The following is a 19,092-nucleotide window of genomic DNA, read 5'->3' as shown; positions in this document are numbered from 1 at the left end:
TAATAAAAATGAGAAAGATTGTAAAACAACAATGCTTCGCACTTTTAACAAAGTAATTCCACCATGATCTCATACGTTTTACGACAGTTTCATATTTGGCTGACTAATTAGATTTATGAAGCGGAAAGGTCATAAACCATGATTTACTTATTTTAAATCTCGCTAACCCATTCATTACGTCTTTACTATCAGAAATAGCAATCTAATATAATAGGTATATGTAAACACTTAACATAATAGTAACAATAAATGTCTTAAATAGTATAAATTTATTTTTGACCGATTTTATCAATGTTTTTTGTATATATAGAAAATTTAATATTATCTATCGAAAAATGCCAATCCCGGGATCGTCAAATTGTAATCCTGGGATCAAAAGGTTGGCTCGGGATTGGATTCCCTACTCTTAAGTAAAATTACCATTATCGGTAAAAACTGAACAAATGAAGGGTAGGTACACGGCAAAAACAGATTCATCGACAGAATAATAATTGTAGAAATTGTAAAGAAGAATGAAATCGTTATTGGTTAGAAAATGGGTTTAATATTAAATAAAAGAATTTATATACTTATTGATTTCTCATTTATTTTGAAATATAATAAATGTGAAAAAAGTAATACAAACATATCCTACGTATTTGTGTAGTTTTATACACGGTGAGCTGATTTTTGCTTTGACTATACTTTCTTCTCCCTTCATTTATGAAGAAATGAAATCGATTTTGGTAGATAGTTTTAATAATACCATTTTTCAGTGGCGAAGGGTGGAGGTAGGCTGTTAAGATCCGCCATAAATAGAACAAATTTAACTTTGTCAGTCATATGTATTCGTTTTCATTGAAATAAGACTACAATTTACCTATAGTGTTGGTTAGTTTTTAGAATTCAATTAAACCTTGCGAAAGCCAAGCCATAATAAATAATAGTCAAAAAATATCTAAAATTATGCAATTAAATCATACATAACTTTTTATGTTTTATACATAGAATAATATTTTTTATCTATTGTAGTTTGGTTAGGCAGGGTTTAATGAATTTAAAAAAAATAACTAAGAGTACCTATGTGTAATATGTATTCTTAATTCAACGAAAACAAATAAGTATGAATGAAAAAGTGTGCACAATTTTGTCTTATCGCCCAAAATAAACCAAAACTATTAATGATTTGGTTTAGGTATGGGTTAATTGATTTTTAAAAACTAGCCAACACCATTTGTAAATAAAATTGTAGTCTTATTTCAATGAAACAAATAGGTACATTTGACTAACAAAGTTTAATGTGTACTATGTATGGTAAATTTTAACAGCCTCCCTCCACCCTTCGCTTCTGTCTTTCTTGAGCACTTCCTTTGTTGAAAAAAATGGCATTTAATCTCAAAAATGAAAAAAATGTGATAAGTCTGTTTTTGCCTCGTGCCCTTCAAATATATATTATTAATAGACTTTTTACGAGGTACATATACCTAGTTGTTAACCATTCGCCCAACACATTGCACTGTATCAAAATAATATATGTTTTTGAGCATGTCGTCAAATTGCGACCTGACAAATGAATTGAAAAAATCCATGAATATACCTCGTTCAGTTCCTAAAATCCAATGAATTATTTTTGACACTTTGCAACACTGGAATTATTAAAAATACGACAACACTGCCGAGTGATAAAAATAACCTCACCTTTTTTGACAGAAAAAGCAGATAATGAAAGACGATCTGCTGATGAGTATTTTGTTTAATAGAATTAATAATGAAAAGGACGAATAATCAACCTTATTACAAAATTGCTTAGGTATTTAAGAAAAATTAACATTTGTATAAGTGCATATAATATATATTAAAACTTTTTACCCGGAGCGGAGCAACTCAAAAAAGAGTCCGCTCCAACCCTATGGTTTATATATAGGTTTAAAACTCAGAAATTAATTTCAGGTTGTACATATCTGGCAACAGTATATATATTTATACGTGTTTTCCATTATTGGCGGAATACAAACAGCTCGGAAATTTAAAGTAAATTTAATTTGTTTGGGAGTAGATGTATCTGGGTTTGAATCGGCATGACACGGTGTGGTTAAAAAAAATTAAAATGCATTCAGTCCATAGATGGTAATATAAAATTAAAAATAAGCGATCACCTCACGGTGATTCTCACATATATTGTACGTCATATAGGTTTCCTTACACTGTATTTTCATTTATGTTCCATTCGAGTACACATACTGCTATGGGACGGTAGATACCAAAGATTCTCGAATCAGTTATTGTTATTATATCAAACCAAATATTAATTACATATATAATAAGCTTAAATAATATTAAATATATAATATACGTGTAAATATCGGTAATATGTAAAATTAATTTTACATTTCCAGTGAAGTGCAAGTGCGTTTTGTTTTATTTATAAAGTTTTTAGTTGGAATAGTTAAAAATAGACCAGCAAGCAGCAGTGATTATTTTATACTTCAGGTAATAAATTACAATAAACTTTATACTTATGAATGACCATTTTGGTTTTTTTTCAACGGATTTAAAGTCTAGATACCTACTGAAAGAAAGTGTCATCAAAATCGAACGAAATAACACAACGCGAGGGTTTTCAGAGGTGACATCATCAAAGGACGTTGTTTTTGTCATCCACCCATACGAAAATCTTATTAATAGTGTCGGTTTTCTTTAAACACTCTTTACAAGACATAACAGCCATTTATAATAAGCACGATATATATTTTTTTTCTAGAGCCATGGATATATATTACATATAATTTTTATACATTATTTAACAAACAATATTTTTTATTACGTGGGAAAAGGGAGCAGACTATTCTACAATGTATTCAATTCAGTTATATATAGGTATAATATAAGGCACCAAGGCCAAATGGCCTTCTATCGTAGTCATTTGTAGTACCTACTCGCGTTTGTACACCTATTAACGAAGAGCGCATGGCTTTTCGTCGTGGGTCTGAAGGAAAAAAATAAAAAAAGGGTCATATCGCCTCTTCTCTTCTAGAAGAGGATCCACCGATCAGGTCCTCACTCCAATTATGTTAAAGAACTTTACAATTTTGCCAAGCTCTTCCGTCTTACCCACCGTCAGGGCACCTTTCAATTCGTCGACATTCTCAAAGATATCCGCAATTCGCAGCTGTACTCTGTGACATTCATATTTAGGGCGTTGTTCTGCTATATGTACAATGTCTAAAACATCACATTCATCGCAGAGCTGCGAATTGCTTCTTTCCATGAGGACATGAAATCTTTTACCCATTGTGTGCCCTGTTCTTAGCCTCAGTATTAGTTTAAGCTCGTCCCTCTTCAAAGGACACTCTACAAACCAGGGCACCAACCAGGGTTCGATATGGACCGGAGCGCCGTTCCATTTCATAAAATTCCCAAAATTATTGCGCAGTCTTGTGGACAAAGTAATTTGACCGTCTGAGGTGGATAGGCTATATAACAAAGAATCTAACACACTTTTTTTTTTAAATACACATAAAATTAGAAAACTATGTACTTATCTATATATTTATATACCAAATGTAAATATTTTCGTAAAATTATCGAGCGCTCCGGTTCGTAAAATTTTCCATTTCGAGTGCTGGCACCAACCGTCGGGACTGGGGATGGTAGAATAGACTTATTCCATTTCCCCTTTTCTAGTAATGCCCTATGACCAATGGTGAAAATCTATCCACATGCTTTGGCACATACATAGGAATTATATGCAGTGGCTTCTCCTTCGAATTGGCGGAGTCAGCACTGAGGAATATTTTTTTATATCTATGCAGATGGAAAGGGAACCAAATGGCCTATGTCAGTAGTTTCCAAACTTTATGTTACTACGCCTCCCTTTAAAAAAAATCTAATCTTGGCGCCTCCCCCCCTCTTATTTCATTAAATAATACAGACACCTTTTTAAATAGTCAACGATGTACTAATACAACAATTTAAAAAAATATAAAAGTAAACAAGGTTTTGAATGTGCTTGTTTATTAGCACAATTAATAGATTCAATCATGGGCTCCACATCCTGAAGCGGGCCTCTAGGCCTGAATCTTTGGCGGGCCCACCTATCTATCGCTGAGATTAGGGGCAGTGTGGTGCTCTAATGTAATGTTCCCTAAATTATACACGGGAGTTATCATTTAAGTATATCAATCATTATAATATAATAGGTATCACATCAAATTGCAACGCACAACCACATATTTAAAATATTTAATAGTCCTGAAACAAAGCAGCGAAGTTTTTTTACTATTAATAAAATAATGTGACTCAGTAAATAAATTTTTGTTTGCCTCAATGTATCTGCTGTAGAAATCATTAATTTAAATGTGGAAACATGGCAAACCTTTTTTTTGTTATTTTGATTTCCAAAGCTTAGTGCATTAGTGGTCCTTGCATTGATTTATTCTCTCATTTTTTTTCAAAACTATAACCAAAATAGACAAGTTTAACAACAAAATTATCGTTCCTAAACAAATTTGCCTCAAATTTCAACATTATGATTTTACCCTTTTATTTCATTTTTTCATGAGAGTCATGCGAGAGCGCGCTCCACAATAGTATAGAAGTGAGGTATTATAAAATTAGTCTCCATATTTTCAGACAGGTTTGCAAACAGCCTTTTATAGGACTATTTTTTTGTGTAGTTTATAACTAGGGCCGTTTTATAAACTATGCATTTGCAAACTGCAAACCTGTGGCTATATTAATTGTGTTAAACTTTTAGCGCCTCCCTTTGCAACACTCCGCGCCTCCCAGTTTGGAAATCGCTGGCCTATGTTATATCTCCTACTGTAGGGAAAAAATATAGACTTAAGACTTTAAGAGTTGTGGTCTCGAAAACTCAGTGGGGATGGCTGGATCGTAATTGTTTAGATTCGTTCCAACCGGGTAACCATGGGGCTCCGCAAGGCGTGAATCTCTACGGAATTGGCAAAAGCTATATTGATAAGAAAGCTATTGGCAAAAGCTAAAGCTGGTTTTCATTATTTTTAATAGTGTTTATAATAAGTGTCAAATCATTTTCATTATTGCGTTTTAATAGTAAGTATATCCAATTCCATAAATAGAAACCACATAACAAGTATTAAATTGAATATCAATGAGTTCTACGACCAACATGTCTAGGCAATTCATAGTCCTAAATATAATGTAACTGTAAAGGACAGAAGCGGGAGTCAGGATCACGTCATGTATGTACGAAAAGAGTGGACAATTTGTAGTTCTTTAGATCGCCGCTATGAGATCCGCAGTTCTGATAGTAATTGTGTTATTATTATCTTCATCATTTCGAATATGCTTTAATAAATACCTAATATTTTTATTTTAAGATTTTTTTGATGTTTATGAATCATATGCTTTCCTAAGTCGGATAATTTTTGCGCCTTAAAAACAGTACTTGTGTTATTACTATATCAACAGGAGAGGGAACATATTAAGGCTATACCTCAGTTGAGGCACGGTCTAAAAAGATCGAGGCTGGCGATGCGCGGATTGCGGGTCGCGGGTGCAAATGACGCATGCCGAACGGAATATAATTTGTCATATAAATCCAACATGCGTCCATTTAATGTTCTGTTTATTGTTCTATTAGTAACAATAATAATATATTCATTGACATGTTTTCTTTTTCAAGTAAATGGGTAACGTTTTTAGTCATCTTTATACGATTTAAGAATTAATATCCCCGTCGCCATCACGAAACAAATTGACGTGTTCCCAGCTTGACGTTCTCTCTCCGAATGCCAGCGAGTCCAAAATTTCGTCGCGCCTATAGTTGAAAACTATTTGCCGTTTCACTGATGTATCGTCTTAATGACTGCCTTCTAAACTATGGAAACTAAAAACACCCTCGATAGCCGATCAGCTTAAGCGTCGGCTTATAACGTCGTGGGTCCCAGGTTCGAATCCTAGGTTTGACAAATACACGTATTGTTTTTCAATTCATGTTTGAGTCGGAGCATTGACCTAATAGGTTGAGCAAGTGGCTAACATCAATTTCTCGTAAAAACAAAAATCTGTTAATACAAACCTCTCTGACGATCCATATGATCTTAATCAATGACATATTAAATGTCATTGATCTTAATAGATCGGACATTAACAGTAAAAGAGGGTAACCGTATTATACTTTTAAATATTTTAAAGTTCAAAGTAAAAATGAACGATTCCAGTTGTCAGTAGGTAATGAATGTCACCGCCTAGTACCTATATACGCATTGTTCATTATATTTTAGTCAAGTCAAAGCATTTAAAATTTTGACAATAACGTTATAGTTACATCACAAAGAGTAATATGTTATACCTAATAACGATTACATAGAATTTATATATAACATATTTTAGTGAGCAAACCTTGCATGGAAATAGGGGAATGGGACAGCTGGGCGCCAAGACAATTTGGCGCCGCACTGTCGAATAAAATAAATATACGTTTGTTACGATTTTATACAAAAAGTTTGGTTCTGCGAGTAATTGAGATATTTTGTTGTCCGATATCAGTGGATAAGTGGATATAAGAGTGGAGGTGGGCTCTTAAGATCCCACATAAATAGTCCACAATAAACATTGTAAGTCAATAAATTCTGTACCTCAGAGGCAGACGGATGCAAATCCAAATACCCAATTGTTCAGGAGAGCCAAAAAACAATTTTTATTTTAAACGAATACTCATAACTTCTAAGAAAATATACATAGAATAATCATTATTTTTTTTATTCTAATTCAATTAAAGTACTTCTGGAATATGTAAGAAAGGAATAGTTAAAAAAATTTATAGGTATAAATATAACAAAGCAAAACACATTTTTTTTTAAATTTTTATTATGTCATCATCATCATCACCAGCCTGAATCTATTCACTGCTGGATGAAGGCCTCGCTAATCTCCAAGCTGATTCCACTTCTCTCGTTCCTGTGCGTTGCGTTGCCAAGTTTTTCCGCAGAACTTTATCATTTCATCGATCCAGCGGCCTCTAGGTCTACCTTGCGGATGTTTTTTACCTCTTGGATATACCACTGGATGACTAAATTTGTCCAACGATTGTCCTTTCTTCGAGCCATGTTCATTAATTCTTGTCTGTTCCCTTATCCACTCATTCCTTTTTTTGGTCCTTTTGCGTTATGCTCAGCATGCACCTTTCCATACCACGTTGTGCTACTCTAAGTTTCTGGATCTCTCTTTTACTTAGGCTCAATGTTTCACACATGGTTACGGGAAGTACACACTGGTTGAACACTTTGCACTTTAGGCATTTTTGAAGAAATGATTCAGGCGGCCAAAAGCACTCCAGCCTAGCTTTACTCTGCGAACAATTTCATCAAATATACATCCATCTATAGACACTTATTGTGCCAGATAGATGTAGTTTTTCACCTGTTCGAGCTGAATGCCATTGATGAGGATCTCTTTTTGGCCCGCAAAGCAGTTTAACATAACTCTATTCTTTGATACATTTATTTTCAAGCCTACTTTGTTGCTTACTCCAGCGAGTTACTGCATTCTGCTTTGGAGGCCTTCTGAGTCTTGAAAACGACTATTTATTGTTATCGGCAAAGCGTAGATGACTCACGTATTCTCCATTTATAGGGACCCGTGTTATTCCAGTCAAGTTGTCTAAATAAGTCTTCAAATGTAGCTCTACATAGTTTAGGTGAGATTGTATCACCTTGTCGGACTCCTTTGCTGATAGGAAATGCGCGATGGTTTATGGAGATGTTGTTGCGCTACTGTATATATTATTGAAAATATTTATATAGCGCCCGGGGATTCCTCGATTTCTGAGTGCATCGAGTATTGAAAATTTCTTTATGGAATCGAACGCTTTCTCATAGTCTATAAAACCCATGGATAGCGGCAGCTTGTATTCCTGTTACCGTTCTGATTTCTCTGATGACTTGGATAATATGGTCCATAGTGCTGTATCCTCCTCTAAAGCTCGTTCTCCTGGCTGGTTCTCGTCTAGTACATATTGCAGACGGTTTGAGAGAATTTTATCTTAGTGGATTATTGGATTTGCATCCTTCTGCCTCTAAGGTAGGTATGGCACTTGCATCTTTATTCTATGCATATCTTGGACTAGGACTTTCATCTCTCTGCCACTAATAGATAAAGCCTTTAGCATGACGATTCTTAAAAAAACTCATTTCCCCCAAAAACGGAGTTGCATCCGTCTGCCTCTGAGGTACAGAATTTAAATTCAATTAAACACTGCGAAAACCAAGCCATAATATAATATTTTATAATAGTCAGAAAATAATCGTCTATCTAATAAACTATTTAAAATCATGCCATTAAACCATACATCATGTTCGATATTTTATAGATATAAGGATATTTTTTATCGATTATGATTTGGTATAAGCAGGGTCTTTCAATTTTAAAAAAACTAACCAACACCATCTGTAATAATATGTATTCTTAATTCAACGTAAGCAAATAAGTAGGTATAACTGAAACAGTTTTATCTGCTATGGTTTGCTTTAGACAGGGCTTAATTAATTTAAAAAAAGCTAACCAACAACATTTTGTCAGCTAAATGCAGAACTATTCTAACTGAGGAGAGAGTTTTTTTTTTTAAAACTTAATGAAATTATTTATTATTTTTATGGATACATGGACGTATCACATTTTAGTAAGATTATTGATGAAAAAAATGGTGCATGCACTTGTCTATATAAATAATAAAATAAATAAATTGAAGAAGGCTGTTTCAAAAAACTCTTATGCAAAACATTTCAAATGTGATTTAGAATAGTTCTGCATTCAAATTCAACTAAGTAAAAATGAAGAAGTGTGCACTATATTGTTTTATCGCCCATAACATACAAAAACTATTAGGTATGGTTTGGCTTAGGTAAGGTTTAATTGATTTTACAATGTTTTTATTAGCTCGTATTCTTGTTTGTCCGGTGGTTGTTTGTCCAGTACAAATCTTGCAATCGATTTTTAACTAACGTCCCGACTAGCTAGACATTTGAAACATTTAGAATATATCAGAACACGATGCCAATGCATTCTTTCAATAATTTTAGCCATCTTTAAGCAGAATTGATATTATTCATTTTCAGTTAATTCTGTTTTGTATGGAAAGTTATTTCAGAAAAATCCGTAAAAAGTAAAAGATTGTTATTGGTTGCTAGGGGTCTGGGGTCCTTGAACTAAATTATTAATATTTTATAAGTGCGTTGCTATGGAAATCAAAATGAAATGTCAAAATGACATTTCAGTATTCTATATTTGTTTGTTTGTTTGTTTTTTTATTTAATTCATATCAAGTACAAGTTTGAGCATATTGGGCATAATAATTCAACAGAAAATTTAAAAACGTTGTATATAAAAAGATCTTTTTATCTTGTAATTATTTAAAAACTAACCAACACCATCTGTAAATTGTAGTCTTAGTTCAATAAAAACAAATACGAATGACTGACAAAGTATCCGAGATAGACGTATTCGTCGACCCGCTCGATATAAGTGCCATTCACAGAACAGATAATAAATAGAATTCTGATGGGCTATTTAACAATACAGTAAACTTTGAAAGGAGGGTTTCGAATGTGTGAGTGTGCCACGAAATGAACCACGCATTAAAGACATGCAATAGTGTGTGTTGCAACCTTCAATATACCAATACTAAATGAGCGTCATTGCTTAAACCGAGAGCAGTTGTCAGTATTCGACGTCTTCCCATGGCCCCCACATCTTGAAGTGGGCCCCCAGGCCAGAATCTTGGCCGGGACCCCCTACCTATCGGTATGGTTATTGGCAGTCTGACGCTCTACAGTGTTTTTTTTTATCAAATGGTGTAAGAGGTGAAATAAAATTCAGTGTAATTTAACGATTTTTTAACACATCGAATTATGGACTTGTCAAGTACATTACTCAACACGTCGCAACAGCCATATATTTTGAAATGGCAGTAACTCCGAAGTAAAATAGCGCCGTAGGCGATTTTTTTTAAACTATTATAGGAAATTTAAGATGTGTTTTATCACATTTATCTGGTTACGCTGGGCCCCCCCTGATCCTGGACCCCTAGGCTAGAGCCCTGTCAGCCCCCCCTTTGTGGGGGCCATGATTCTTCCGCGCTCGAGATCGGTTGCCTGCTTCTCCACACCCGTTAGGTATTTCAGTTCCCATTATATCTGAGTTCCCTGATCCTACCATATCCTGCCGGTTACATGTAAATTGTACGAAAAACATTTCACTTTGGTACGGTTCACCGTGAACTTTCTTATCGGAAAGAGCTGATGACTGTATGGCATATTATGGTATATTCCAATTTTGTTATATTCAATATGAACATTAATTCAATTAACATAGCTGATTTTGGCAAAATTGATGAATTCAAGAATGAAAACCTAACCTAACCTAACCTAACAAATATTCCTGTAAGTATATATTGGCTATTTTCAAAATTTGTTTGCTGCTGGCTTCCTGTAAACTGTAAAGTGTAAACCGACAAAAACCGTGTTTTATTTAGATATGAATTTTATGTCAGTAGGTACTACCACCCAAAGAGGTTGGAAAGTCTTTAATTTGTTTCTTTATTATACACCACAGCCCATGAGGCCCAATAATAGTGGTAAAACTCCCAGGCAACACAATTCACTTAAAACCAGAACCCATATTTTCAAAGTGACGTGACAAATATTTATTAGAATATGTAGATGTTGAATTTATTTAAAACTGAATAATAATTAATGTAGCCACAGGTTTGCAGTTTGCAAATGCATAGTTTATAAAACGGCCGCTAGTTATAAACTACACAAAAAAACAGTCCTATAAAAGGTTGTTTGCAAACCTGTCTGAAAATATGGAAACAAATTTTATAATACCTCACTTCTACACTATTGTGTATCTTGTGAAAAAATGAAGTCTGAATAAAAGGGTCAAATCATAATGTTGAAATTTGAGGCAAATGTGTTTAGGAACGATAATTTTGTTGTTAAACTTGTCTATTTGGTTGAAATTAAAAAAAACTGAGTGAATAAACCAATGCAAGGACCACTAATGCATTCACTGATTTAAAAAGACAAAATGAAGACATTCATACAAAATTGGAGCTTTGGAAATCAAAATTACAAAAAAAATAAGTTCACCATGTCTCCACTTTTAAATGATTTCTACGCCAGATATATATTGAAGCAAACAAAAATCTATTTACTGAGTTATTGGTTAGTTTGATAATGCACTTTTAACATTATTTTATTAACAGTAAAAAAATTCGCCTTCGGCGTTTTTCTACTTCAGGGCTATTAAATATTTAAAAAATGTTGTTGAAAGATCCTGATCTCGGGGCCCGCTTCATGATGTGGGGCCCATGATAGAATCGAACGATTTGGATTGACTACTATTGAAATTGATTGTGCTAATAAACAAGCACATTCAACGCATGAAAAACAAATTAATTTAAAAATGAATATATAAGTACTTAGTAAAACCTAGTTTTTTTTTCATTTTTGTATTAGTACATTGTTGACTATTTAAAAAGGTGTCTGTTTTATTTAATGAAACAAAGGGGGGGCGCCAAGATCAGTTTTTTTTTTAAAGGAGGCGTAGTAACATAAAGTTTGGAAACAACTGTATTATATAATGTAAATATATTTTGATCTCACCGGGAATGGAACCCAGAACTCCGGGATGGAAGGCCAGCGCCTTGCGCACTGCACCACGAGAGCCGCCAATACGGCTATAATAATATATTTCCGATATACGAGTTTTCACGCTGAAGTGTGATACGGCGAACTGCATAGGTACATACAAGTTTCCGGACACGATCAGGCCAGTGACGTCCCTAGACAAAATGCCGCCCCATTTTTTTATACAATATTTTTTTAATATCCGTGCTCGTGTCGTTTCTGGTCACCAAGGACGTCGAATAGCAACGGAAGTAAACTAGACGTCGCGAAACTGACAAAAATTAAAGTCCTGTCAAACCTTTTAAGCTAATTTATACATTTTGTTTCCAACCGGTCAGCTGAATTTTGGAAAGGAACGATATTTTCGTTATTAAGTACTCAGTTTAGGTAGTTATTTCTATATATACCAAATAATTTTCCTCGGTTTGCCGCCCTTCAAGTAACTGCCGCCCCCAGGCGACGCTCAATCTGCCTACCCCACGGGACGTCACTGATCCTGCGTAATAGATTACGCTGGTAAATTTGTACACACGTGCAATATTTGTACGTGACTATAAATAATGTCCGGCCAAGAATTATGAAAGATTATCAATTTCACCGATGTTTTAAAATTAATCCTTGACATATTACAATATTATTACAATATCGTAACGGCTCGTCGAAACGCAAACATCTCCGCTCTATTTCCCGGTGTCGTCAAATAAGTCTATTTGTTTACTCAGAGTCACCTTTACTTAATGTTTTTTTATTTACTCGCCGAGGAAGTGACGGGGACTTCCCGGTGTATAAGCTAACGACGTCACTAGTGCCTACCTGCTTGAACGTGCTAACTATAATGTTTTCAAAAGATTTAGCATTTGGTAGAAATTTACGAAAATCTAATCAAAGAGTTTAACCCTTTTTATTAACTATTGTTTTTATTCAACGAATAAAGCTCAAGATTTAAGAATGTAACATTCTAATTAGGGAATCCAATCCCAAGCCGAAATTCTGATCCCGGGATTGGTATTTTTTCCATAGTTAATATATTTTTTTTTATATTTACAAATAACATTGATAAAATCAGTCAAAAATAAATCTAGTATAATTTATACTATTTAAGACATTTTTATTATAATGTGTACGTTCAATCTGGAAAATACAAGGAGTAAATAATATTGTAATATAAATAATAGTGTGAATTTAATATGAGATTGCTGTTTCTGATAGCAAAGACATAATGAATGGGTTAGCGAGATTTAAAATAGTAAACCAAATCGTGGTGTATGGCCTTTCCGCTTCATAAATCTAATTAGTCAGCCAAATATGAAACTGCTTTAAAACGTATGAGATCATGGTGGAATTACTGTTAAAAGTGCCAATCTTTCCCATTTTTATTAATTTATGTGAAAAAATAAAATGAATCAGTAACTTACATATGGATATAAATCCAACTTCATTCAAACTCAGTTTATTTCTAATTTAGTTATCTGTTATTAAAAGTATTTTTTCTGTTACATCTTCGTTTTTATTTTATTTTCCAAATAAATTGATAAAAAAATCAATCCCGAAATCTTCGGGATTACGTTTACCAATCCCGGGATTCATAGGTATAGAAAATAGCTCGGGATCCCGGGATTGGAATCCCTAATTCTAATTATTGAACATACATAATTTTGAAAATACTTCAGAGAAAATATATTATAACCAATAGAAAAAATCTTTTTGAAAAAAAATGTAAGACAGCCTGCAGGATCGAACCTCCATCTCTCGAGTATTCCGCCCACGCACATTGACCACAATGCTAAAGGAGTCATCATGGCCCCCACAAAGGGGGGCCTACAGGGCTTTAGTCTGGGGACCGGGCTCTCGAGTAGCCCGGCGTGGCAGGTTGACCAGATTAATGAGATAAAAACACATCATAAATTTGCTTTAATAGTAAAAAAGTCGCCTGCGTCGCTATTATATTTCGTGATCATTAACATTTTAAATTACATATACATAACATAATGATTGTGCGATGTAATTTTTGATTATTGTATGTTAATACTCCTCCATAATTAAAGTATATGTAGATACTTATTAAAAATACAAAATATCGCTAGTAATACACTGAATAGGTAGTGCCCTAAAACACAATTTGAAAAACGTTTATGTAGTACGTCACATTGCCTTTAACCTTAGCGATAGGTAGGGGGGCTGCCAAAGATCCTAGCCTGAAGGCCCACTTCAGGATGTGGGGGCCATGGGAGGGACAAATTTTAACTGATGGCTTTCATTACTCACTGAAGCGCTTTCTAAATTGAGCTACATTGGCGATCGGCTTTTGTATTTTAAATCTAAGGAGGCATTACTTTATTTACTAACTGACGTCACGGATCACTCCAAGATTTTATTTATTTTATTAAGACGTGGCGGGTCAACCGGAGTGAGGTAAATGCAGACCATACATATACTCCAATGGTAAACAAGTCGCCTGTGGCGCTATTTCAATTAAAGAATATTAACATGAAAATGTGTTTGATGCTATGTGATGCAATTTTATGTGATATGATGATTGATATAATTAAATGATAATTCACGCGCAGAATTTCATTTTACAACGTTTTTATTAGGTCGTATTCTTATTTGTCCGGTGGTTGTTTATCCAGTACAAATCTTGCAATCGATTTTTAACTAACTTCCCAACTAGCTAGACATATTTTGAAACTTTTAGAATATATCAGAACACGATGCCAATGCATTATTTTAATACTTTTACCCATCTTTAAGTAGAATTGAATTCATTTTCAGTTAATTCTGATTTGTATAAAAAGTTATTTCGGAAGAAATCCGTTAAAAGTAAAACACTATTATTGGTTGCCTGGGGTCCTAGCAACTAAATTATTAATATATACGTGCGTTACTATGGAAATCAATATGAAATGTCAAAATGACATTTCAGTATTCTATATTTATTCAGTATTTCTATCAAGAACAATATTTTTTTGATCGTTTAAGCTAGTCGAGTCAAATTTATATGATTCAACAGAAAATTTTAAAACGTTGTAGGTATAAGTATAAAAATGTTCTTTTTATCTTGTAATCATTATAATTATTTTTAGTGTGTTGTTTCCTGTCTAATAAAAGTGGCCATTTATCCAATATGGCGAAAGGTAGCAAAATTGTCACCATCAGTGCTCATAATCCGGCTTATTAAGGCTATACTTCAGCTGGGGCACGGTCTAAAACGATCGTGACTACGCGACGCAAATGTTGTGCTAACGACGCGTGCAGAACAAAACATATTTTTTCATAAAAATTCAACATGCGTCCATTTAATTTTATGTTTATTGTTCCATTAGTAATAATAATAACGTATTCATTGACATGTTTTTTTTCAAGTAAATGGGTAACGTTTTTTAGTCATCTTTACACGATTTAAGAATTAATTCCCCCGACGCCATCACAAAACAAATTGACGTGTTCATAGTTCGACTTTCGCTCTCCGTTTGGCAGCCAGTCCAAAATTTCGTCGCACCTATAATTGAAAATTATTTGCCGATTCACTAAAGTATGCTCTTAACCTTAGCTATATGTAGAGGGACCGCCAAATGGCCCTGGGGCCCGATTCAGGCTTCGATTACCTCGCATAACGATATTCACTTGTATTAATAGGTATCAGTGACGAAGGGTGGAGGTAGGCTGTTACGATCAGCCATTAATAGTGCACACTAAACTTTATCAGTTATACGTATTTGTGTTCATTGAAATAAGACTATAATTTACAAACAATGTTGATTAGTTTTAAAAATTCAATCAAACCCCGTGAAAACGAAACCATAATAAATAATAGTCAAAAAATACTCGTCTATCTATAAAATACCTAAAATTATGCAATAAATCTTACATAACTTTGAATATTTTATAGATAGAATAATATTTTTTATCTATTATACCTTGTTTGGCTTAGACAGGGCATAATGAATTAATAATATGGACCAACAATATGTGTAATATGTATTCTTAAATCCAACAAAAACGAATAAGTATGAATGAAAAAGTTTTAGATTATAGAAAAATGAAAAAGTGTACACGATTTTGTCGTATCGACCGAAATATACCAAAACTATTATGGTTTGGTCTAAGCAGGGCTTATATTGATTTTTTAAAACTAACCAATACCATCTGTAAATTGTAGTCTTAGTTCAATAAAAAACAAATACGTATGACTAACAAAGCGTAATGTACACTATTTAGGGCGGATTTTAACAGCCTACCTCCACCCTTCGCTACTGGTATACGGTCATCTCTTTCCGCTCACGGCGAACTGTGCCACGGTGAAATGCTTTACATACAATTTACTCACTGATTTTTTAAATTAGCCAAGTTGAGTAAGAATACATTGTCAAAGTATTTACGATTTTTTTTAAATACATTTAAGTAGCTATATTTTCAATAATGTTATATACCTACTTACTTAGGTATATTGATAATATGTTATCTTATCATTTACGGATTTGCGTTATCAAATTGGGACCAAATGGATTTTATTCACATTTCACAGGCTTATCGATGCATGGTTCAATTGATGACAAAATAAACTATATATTCATGTCTCATGTAATTTATTATCAGTTTCATGTTATACTTACATCAACATAATATGCGGATCCAAAGGGGGTGGTCATGACTCCGTCCCCCCACGAGACGATGAAACCGTACGTTGTAAGTTGTACGTAAAACATGTCACCGTGGCACAGTTCACCATGAGCTTTCTTATTCGAAAGAGATGACCGTGTACTATACTGTCTCCAATTTTATAAGATTCAATTTGAAAGTTAATTTAATTTTTATAGCTGATTTTGGCAAAATTCATGATTTCAAGAATTAAAACCTAACTTAACAAATAATCCAGTATATCGGCTATTTTGAAAATTTGTTTTGCTGCTGCCTTCCTGTAAAGTGTAAACCGACAAGAACCGTGTTTTATTTAGATATGAATTTTATGTCTGTACTATACGACCCAAAGAGGTTGGATGGTCTTTAATTTGTTTCTTTATTAAACACCACAACATACCACCAGTCTTTAATATACGACCATATATTATTTTAGATACAATATTTCACGGTGAAGTGTGATACGGCGAACTGCATACGTACAAGTTTCCGGACACGGAATAGTGACCCCTTAACCATTTTCTGGATTTACTTGTGTAGCTATAACAATACAACTACAACGCTACAACTTTAGTTCTAAATTTCTAACTATTAAACTATATTATTATAATAATGTCAAATAACAATGGTTTTGTTTTTAGGGTTCCAATATGAAGGTCAAGATGCAATCAAATACCATTCACCAACCTCCAATACCTCCTCCATCACCAGCACCAAAAAGAGAAAATTCTACAGCAAATGAGGAAGAAACCGTTATGAAAGAAATCAAACATCCAGAAGTTGCTGAAGAAAATCAGACACAAGCAGAAAATTATAGTCTAAACAACAAAGAAAATCGTGAAGAAATAGAGCGTTTGCAAGAAAAGGCAACAAATGATCTTAATAACTGCTCCAATAATACTGAAGACATGGCAGCTGACGAGGAAGGAGATCCAGGAGTTTCAGTTATAACATCGCGACGACAACTCCGCACCATAACAACGGCAGGTCACATTACTACAGATGGTATTGTAGAAGATGAAGATATTTCAAACCAAGATAAAGTCCAAAATCCGCAGAACCAAGGAGTAGAGAAACATGCTGAGGAAAAACTGGACGTAAAAGAAGAAGCGGGTAATAGTAATGGAGAAGCTATTGTGAATACTAATGAACCAAGGCAATATCAGGCTTATAGACAAGATCCGCCAAATAATACAGTGTTATTAACGGCAGCAGATAGCCAACCAGTGACAGTTGAATATGTGCAAGAAAGGTATGAAGAGAAACCTAGACACCATAACCCAGAACATACCAGATTGTATGCAAGAGAAATTGATAGTGATTATGGAAGATACGTTACAACGGGTCCACTTCGATCACCAAATCACTACGACAAAAGAATGCACCCTTTTAAAATGGTAGCAGTACGATATCCACCCCAAAAGATAATACTGACCCACGAATCGGGTTCTCCAGGATTCAATGATCTACAAACGATCTCTTACCCAAACCAACGAGGTTTAGAAACTGCTATTATATCTCCAGATCAAAGGCTCATTATCACCGATGTACCATCCCAAGGAAGGTATGATGGATCACCTGTACAACAGGCAGTGCAATACACCAGTGTATCACCAATGATAAGTGGACAGATTCCGTCATCATCACCGCACGGTTATCTACAAACTGAAAGTGGAGAAGGTCCAACAACTGTAGAAATAATTCATACGTCATCTTCGAATCCACAAACCATCGGAATCGCATATGAGGGTCAGTACATGAAATACGAACAGGATGGTGGAGTATCTTTACCAGATCATAAGTCAACGACGTATACAAATCTTCAACCAGTCAGTTCTCTGTCCAGTCACCAAGTTGGTTATTCTGGGAGTCAGTATGTGTCTTCGCAGAGTCCTCAGCATTTTACTCCGTCGAACTACAGTTATAGCATGCCGATTTTTGCTGGACAACTCAGACCTGGCGATGACAGCCCTCCGAGTGCTATCATGTATAAAGATCCGACGCTATCGTCTTCTTCCCTGCAGCCAGTGGGAAAAGCTGGAGCTCAGTTGCTTTATGGGCATTCCTTTGGCTCACATTCTCAAAGCTTGTATGATACTCAGCCACCACCTAGTCCTGGTCCACAACAGGTGAGTTTATCTACATTGAATCAATTATCAAATTTGATATGAATAGGTATCTATCTATTAATAAGTCTAGTACAAATCGACATACACCTCCACGTAAACTAATAGTAGAGTTTTTAATAAACATTTCTTATATTCAAATGAATAATTCACAAGAATTTGAGAATGTAACATTCCATATATTGTACATACATAACTTGAAAACACCTCAGATATATTAAGTATATACCCATTAGAATAAAATATATTTGAAAAAAAATACGAAGATAATTGGTTAATGTTATTTATAAGGGTTCAAATCCCGTCGAGTTACTTGTATTTTTTTTTTTTTGTATATATATCTGAGGTGTTTTCAAGTTATGCATGTTCAATTGCAGAGTTGTTTGTAAACTCTTGTTATTACATAAATACACGTGCACAAACATTTGTTATAAACTCAACGCACATCCATATGGTTTGGACAGTCTAATCGTAAGAAATACTCACTTTACAGTCTTAAGGCCGGTTCGGATTAGTCGAGTAGTTTAGTGGAGTGGAGAGTGATATAGTTGGCACTAAATGGGTTAGTAACTTAAAAGTGTCCGAACACTGTACATTGGTGAGTGACGTGTCAAAATTAACAGAGCAAAACGCAACAAAGCAAAAATAAATAATTAACCATGTGTTATTGAACGAAT

General features: G+C 34.2%; 1 protein-coding gene across 3 annotated transcripts in view; it reads left to right on the top strand.

Moving 5' to 3' along the window:
- Positions 1–2,328: 2,328 nt before the first annotated feature.
- The window catches only part of LOC147069267 (uncharacterized), a 46,337-nt gene continuing 29,573 nt past the window's right edge, over positions 2,329–19,092 (top strand). Inside the window, exons 1-2 of one of the 3 annotated variants that reach the window (XM_085951212.1) lie at positions 2,329–2,469; positions 16,931–18,418. In XM_085951212.1, the coding sequence (XP_085807338.1) occupies positions 16,940–18,418 (1,479 nt within the window). In that variant the 5' untranslated portion in view covers positions 2,329–2,469; positions 16,931–16,939. Of the gene's footprint in view, positions 2,470–16,930; positions 18,419–19,092 lie in introns of those variants that run through there. The other 2 variants (XM_085951213.1, XM_085951214.1) reach the window with 2 other exon arrangements.

This window comes from Rhyacophila brunnea, unplaced genomic scaffold (assembly GCF_057557595.1).
Source record: "Rhyacophila brunnea isolate RB1 unplaced genomic scaffold, BYU_Rbru_1.0 scaffold_24, whole genome shotgun sequence".
NCBI lineage: Eukaryota > Metazoa > Arthropoda > Insecta > Trichoptera > Rhyacophilidae > Rhyacophila > Rhyacophila brunnea.
This window is presented reverse-complemented; position numbering and strand designations above follow the sequence as displayed.